The 6,985-nt window shown below is 29.0% G+C and overlaps 1 protein-coding gene across 1 annotated transcript; it reads right to left on the bottom strand.

Annotated features, from left to right (window-relative positions):
- Window positions 1-3,649: 3,649 nt before the first annotated feature.
- Window positions 3,650-5,191, bottom strand: LOC107896651 (ethylene-responsive transcription factor RAP2-3). Its single transcript, XM_016821871.2, has 2 exons — window positions 4,849-5,191; window positions 3,650-4,485 (listed from the first exon to the last, which is right to left on the bottom strand). The coding sequence occupies exons 1-2, from the start codon at window positions 5,039-5,041 to the stop codon at window positions 3,908-3,910; spliced, it is 771 nt and encodes a 256-aa protein (XP_016677360.1). The 5' UTR covers window positions 5,042-5,191; the 3' UTR covers window positions 3,650-3,907.
- Between the last annotated feature and the right edge of the window lie 1,794 nt (window positions 5,192-6,985).

The raw sequence follows: 6,985 nt of genomic DNA, 5'->3' as shown, positions 1-6,985 counted from the left end.
AATTTCTATTTAATGAAATAAAAAACTTGGAAAATAAAAAAATAGGTTTGATTTCTGTTTTCAAGACGAACCTCGTAGAAACACCATTTGTTTAACTAGATTTTAATTATGTTGGTAAAGTTGAAATCATGAGATTTTAGGTGTTTAACTTTGAGACTTATTCATATATGCTATATTTGATTTATATTTATTAGAGATTGTGTGATTTGAATCTCGACACTTGTTAAAGAAATAAATATAGTAATTAAATAAGAGGATCTGTGGAGACGGCCATACCACATATATTAAGCCCGTATAGAATTATACTTCTTCTATTTAACTTTAATTAGAACATGATTTTTTAACACTTAAATATATGTAGTCAAAACTCCTTTTTTTATCATTTATTTTTCAACATTAACGAATTTCTCCTCTTTTGTCCGTGATTTTTTCTCAAAAGAATCTCAACGTAAAATTTATGTGTTTTTATTTTTTTTCCTATTACTCTGCGATAATTTTTATAGTTATTATCTACGTTTATTATAATAATATTTTGTAATATAAAGGATTAAATGGGTAATTGTGTATGACTATGAAATGTATAGGAAGATGAACATATTACTAGAGATTAGGCTTTTTACAATAAGATCTTGTCGTCAGTTTTAAGTCAAAAGGTGGAATATGCTGCTGTTGAAATTAAACAAGTCGACAAAGGTATGCTGAAGTGCTGAAGAAGAGGAATCCCACAATTCTCTTCTTTTTTTCATATTTCTAAATTAATTCAGATATTATTGGTTTGAACTTTGACTTCGTGGTTTGATATTTTTCACTGCTTTTAGTAAAAACCAACACTACATGATTTAGACATTGCCACACCTAATTCCTTACTTATGTATGCCACAAACGTGTTACGTTTTTGGTAATGCATAGTAAAGGGATTGTCTCTTTTTAAGGCTTGGAAAAGTATCCAAATCATATGTTAACCACAATCCTTTGTTGTTGATTTTTTTTAACTACAATCATTCATACTTAAATATGCTTAATGCGATTTCTTTTTCTAATGTGGTATTCGTATTAGTTTTTGGTCTAATACGGTATTTATATTTGATAAAAATTATAATTTTTGGCACTTGAAGATAACATCGTTAATTTTTAATTTTTAATTTGGGGCTTAAAATTAATTTAATGAAAATTCATAATTAATTAATAATATTAGCAATTAACTTTCATCAAATAAATCTTAAAATCGAAATTAAATCACACCCATTGAATTATATTTGACAAATTAAACACAAAAATAAACAAATTCATAATCAACACTAAATTTACTCTATTAACAAAATAATGAAAATTTTAAATCTAATAGTAAGCACTTAGCTTTCATCAAATCAACCCTGAAATCCAAATCTAAACACTAAAAAGTTAACACAGTTGGATACCCAAATATATAACTTTTTAAAAATACATGTATTAAATTGATCCAAGTACCACATTAAAAAATACCAAATTAAATATAACCAAAATCATTAATTATAGTTAAACATTCAAATAACTACATTGATAGTTAATTTGTAGAATGAGCGCACAATTAAATTGATGATCGAAATATATCCAAATTAAAATTAAAATAAAATTGAAAAAAAATCTCAAAATTATAGAAAAAGGAATAATAAATTTAATGATAAGAAAAGGAAAAAAAAAGAAAAGAGCAGTAAAAGATATTAAGAAAAGTGGGATGAACAAAGACAATGAGTGGTTATAATATTTTGGTGGAATGCATGCATGAGGCAGTTATTCTGGTTACATCTATCACTTGCTTTGGCTTCAATCCACTACGCCCAAATCTTTTATCCTCCAAAACCTAATAATTTGTTTTTATTATGTATGTGCGAATTACTTTACCAAAATAATATGATCACTTATTTTTCTTGGTAGTTTTAATGAAATTAAGATTTTCTCATACAAGTACTGTACTGTTCGTTCAATTATTATTATTACGACTGTACTTGTAGAATTTAGATTTGAGGAGTTTTGATGGGTCATATTATGAAATTAAAATAATTTTAATTTTAAATTTTTTGAATAATATATTATCATCTGATATATGTAAAATTATTACTATCAAATTGTTTGGTGTGTGTCCCTCTATTGTTCCGTACATCAATTAATCCATGTATTTTTAAAAGAAATTAAAATAAGATTAAATTTGAGCAAATATAATAATTACTATTTAAATAAATGTTATGAAAATTATTATTTTTATTTACACTTCAACTATAAACAAAATATTTCATTAATAGAATTATAAAATAATTTTTAAAATATAATTTTATTGAATGATAAATAACATTTTTAAATCATAAATATTTAATTCTATTGAAATTTGAATTTATTTAATTATCAAAAAATTAAATGAATCTATGTTTGGCACTTGTAGATAATGTGGAAATATTTAGACCACCTATGAATTGCCGGTTTTGGTCCGGTTCAAAAATGGATATCATTATCATCAGATTTTATTTGAACTGCACTTTGATGCATATACAAAAATTCTTTTTGGTACACTCCTATTTTTACATATTATTAAATAATTAAATAGTTTTTTATATGAATAATATAAAATAAATTAATATATACCAAAACATATAAAATATACAATAAAATACGGGCGGCATCACTTTAGTTCTAACTAAAAATTCTTTTTTTAGTGCAGTTGGATCAACTAGCTGCACCCGTATTTTGTATGATAAATATAAATTTTTTTTTTGGTATACGGGAAAAAAGTAAAAAAAATATTTTTTTAATTTAATGCCGTTGATGTGTCAAGAGCACCAAAAAACTTTTTAAATTTTTTTTAATTGAAAAAACTCGTGTTTTAATTTTTTTTCTTAATATTAAAACCATAAACTTATGACCGAATGGTCACTTTCGTCAGGCTGCTGCCGCCTGACAGCTTAGTTGCACCGGTTTTTTAAAAAAAAATTAGCTGGAAAAAAACTTGTGCTTTAATTCGGTTACAAATTTGTATTTTTAATACTGAAAAAAATTAAAACACAAGTTTTTTTTAAAAAAAAACTAGTGCAGCCAAGTGGCACCAGCCTGATGGAAGTGACTATTTGGTCACGAGTTCGTGTTTTTAATACTGAAAAAAATTAAAACACGAGTTTTTTCAGCTAAATATTTTTAAAAAAATTTGGGTGCACCTAACACATCGGCGGCACCAAATAATTTTTTTTACATTTTTTTTTGTATACTGAAAAAAAATTTATTTACTATATAAAATACAGATGTCGCCGATTGATTTGACTGTACCCAAAAAATAATTTTTTTATTAGAAATAAGATGGTGCGCCGATTGGTCAAGCGTCACCTGTATTTTACTGTGTATTTTGCATATTCTCGTAAATATCTTATTTTCATATATATGGATTTATTTTATATTATTGATGTAAAAATTGACCTAAAATTATTTTATTAAAACATTTAATTTTTAATCTTTTGAATTTGAAGATTAATTTGTGGAAAAAGAAGAATATATTAGTTGATATCTATAATTGGGAAAATTAAATTAATCAGTTAAACAGCAATCACCATTGGAATAATTTTGTAATTGCCAAATGTTGGTGCAATGAATTAAAATGGTAATTAATTTTATAATATTACAAGGTGCATTGAAAATAAAATATTAGGAGGTTTTTTTATTAATCCAAAGTGTTTACTATATCTGATACATGAACCAACATTATGGGTACTTCAATGTTTCTCGAAACCAATTTACATGTCACCCAAATTAGAAATAAATATAAATTAAAACTGGGTGGCCAATCTTTTTATTGTCACAACTATTTACCCTTCATTAATACAAACATTAAAGTCTTAAGCATAATCATATCAAACATAACATTACCCTAATTAAAACTTTTTAATTTCTAATAAAAGAGCTGAGGCTGTTGTTGATGATGTGTCACAAGGTCATCAAGCATCCAAAGGTCCACTGAGTCAGGCTCAGCACTTCCACTCAACTCAGTTGTTGTCTCATCAGGCTCCAAACCCAGGAACGACTCCAGGCTCGAGATTTGCTCCTTCAGCTCCATCTCGCTTTCCATTGCTTCACTCGGTCTGTAAACTCCATTCTCGTAACCAAAACCCATAAAAAGTTGTGGGGTTGGTGGGCTCTTTGTTTCAGAACTCGGCGGAGTCAACTCAGGAGCCATCATACACCTTTTCTTAGCAGGAGGCTGAGTTAGGTGTGGAGTTTGAGGGAAGTTGAGCTTGGCTTTCTCCCCACGGATGCGCTTGGCGGCTTCATCGTAGGCTCGAGCCGCTTCTTCAGCCGTGTTGTATGTACCGAGCCAGACTCGGACACCTTTGTGAGGATCTCTTATCTCAGCCGCCCATTTCCCCCATGGCCTTTGCCTGATTCCTCTGTAAATGTTCTTTCGAGTTCGCTGAGTCTTCCCTTCTTTCTCTCTCCCTCGGCTTGTCTTCTGAGTCGTCTCGTTTGCCACTAAAACCACCCCCAAACAAAAACCGTAACATTTAACATATAAAACAACATTAAAAACACAAACTTGGTTCCTTTCATGAACACTTTTTTGTTGTATTTCTTTAAACAAGGAAAACAAGAAACTTTACCATTTTCTTTTACATAAAACGACTGAAACGGATGCGCAGAACTTGTTTTCTGAACTAGACTACTTCAGTTTTTAAGACCATTTCATGCAAGTAGAAAAAGACCATTGCAAGAACACATAAACCGACATGTAATCAATAACATGCAAGAAACAAATGGAAAAGCATGGCTTTCTGCAAAAAGAAAAAAGAAAAAAGCACCCAAACTTTGAAGAAAAGCCAGAAGCATAAATCATACCTTTTTCAAGGTTCTTGGCTTTGGAACCGGCCTTGGTGTTGTCGAACTGAGTGAAAGAAGACTCTTTTCCATTTCCGTAATCCAGACCCAACAGGTCGGAGAATGTGTCAAGTTCAGACCAAAGATCCTCGGCAGTTAACTTCCGACCGCGTTTCACGGCAATGAAATCGGAAATGATTGCACCTCCACACATCTTCTATTGCGTCTTGAAAAGAGTTTCAATGTTTTTTCACAAAAAAGAAGAAAAAGGAAAAATAATGAAGTATAAGAGAAGAAAGAAGCAGCAGACAGAGAACCTAAGCTTTACTTTTCGGGCTCTTAGATTTATGGGGAGACGATTACAAATGCAACCAATCTAGGTAGATATAGACAATTTAGACTGTACCATTTTTGTCCTAATTCTGGCTTCAGTCCCTATACTCTTTTAGATTTTCTTTCTAATTTTAATTCGAAAATTTTAGTCCTTTAGTTGTTATTTAAAAAATTAATATATTTTGCTTTTAGAAAAAATTAAATAGATTTCTTTGTTTTAATAGAAGGTATGTAAAAAAAAAATTTAAAATCCAGCTTAATAACATCTAATTAAATTTAATGCAATAATTACCAATATTATGGATAGAATTTTAGTTTTAAGATTAGATTTTTCTTAATGTTAAAAATATTAAATTCTCAATCAAATGACAGATTAAAATTTTAAATTAGAAGTTGAAGGATTAGTTAGCTAAAATGCAAATAGATTATTTAAGTTTTCAATTTAGATTTGATGTTAATCTCTAGAAATCCCCGGCCTTCTATCAAGAGAGAGAGAGAGAGCAGAAGGATTATATTTCAAAATTCTGAAGAGTATAGGGACTGAAGATAAAATAAAACCTCTTTTTTGGGTTTTTCCCGATCAGGATCGGACGGCTGAGAGAGAATGGAAAGAAGAGAGATGCGTGATGTGACACATTTTAGGGGGAACGAATTATGAGCGTAGAATTCAGAGTGGGGTCCGCACAGGCAAGTTGGGGGTATGAGAGGAGAGTACGTGGATGTCAGTGGTTGGGAGAGGAAATGACGGGGCTGTCTCCGAGTGCGAGGTCTGAGGCAGCCCAGCCGCGCTTTGGCGTAACGCACGTCATAATAGGTCCAAAATTTAACGGCCCATGTGTCAATAAAAAGGCAGAAGTTTCACTTTACTTTTCCACCATTTGCCCCTCCTTTCCCCCCTTATTTACAATCTTCTATATCTTACTTATTTATTATTATTTTTAATATATATGATTTTTTGAATTTGAGTTTATTTTTCCGTTACATAAAGGTAAGTTTAGATAGATGATGTGTTTATATGTGATTAGTATAAAAATAGCAATGGCGATGAAATTATATACTGTAACGTGAGATGAAAAATAAACTAAACGCATACAATTAAACAATATCAAAATTTAAGTAATAATAGAGTTTAGCCTACCAAAAAAGATAAAAAGAAATTAAAAAATTAAGTAATATAATATAAGTTGAGTATTTGTTAATACCAAAATATTACTAGGTATCATGGTAATAATAATACATTACATTTGAGTCAATTATTATAATTTAAGTTTGTATATTTTGTACATAATAATATTAATGAATCTGAGTTTATATATTTCTATACATCATAATATTAATTAATTAATTAATTAATTACTTTTATTATAAATTAAGTTATAATATTAAAAATTTAAATATGTTATCAAACAACATTAATAAATAGAATTAAAATTATAAAGTATTATGGATTTTTAGTTTAGGCATTTAAGTGGTATTATGATTGGGTCATGTTTTTCTTATAGATTTGTTGTGTTTAATTGTTAATTATTGAAGCTCAACTTAAAAGAAATTATGGCGGAAAACAGCAGCAAATCCGAATCTCAGTTACATAAAAAGGATGAAGAAAATGAAATTGAAGCGTTTAATAAATAGAAAGAAATAATATAAAATTATCATACGTACGTTTAAAAACAAGCCCTAGTTTAATATTTTTCACTCAGCCATAGTTTTATTCAAAGATTAGGGTTCCACTAATCCTAGGATTCATTTGGAAAGATGATGCATACAAGTAAGAATATTTTTGTAAAATAAAAAATGGGGGAGGCAAGAATCTGGGAGCCAGCCC

The sequence above is a fragment of the Gossypium hirsutum genome, chromosome A10 (assembly GCF_007990345.1).
Source record: "Gossypium hirsutum isolate 1008001.06 chromosome A10, Gossypium_hirsutum_v2.1, whole genome shotgun sequence".
Classification (NCBI taxonomy): Eukaryota; Viridiplantae; Streptophyta; class Magnoliopsida; order Malvales; family Malvaceae; genus Gossypium; species Gossypium hirsutum.
The sequence above is the reverse complement of the archived record's forward strand: the minus strand, read 5'-3'. Positions and strand labels throughout refer to the sequence as shown.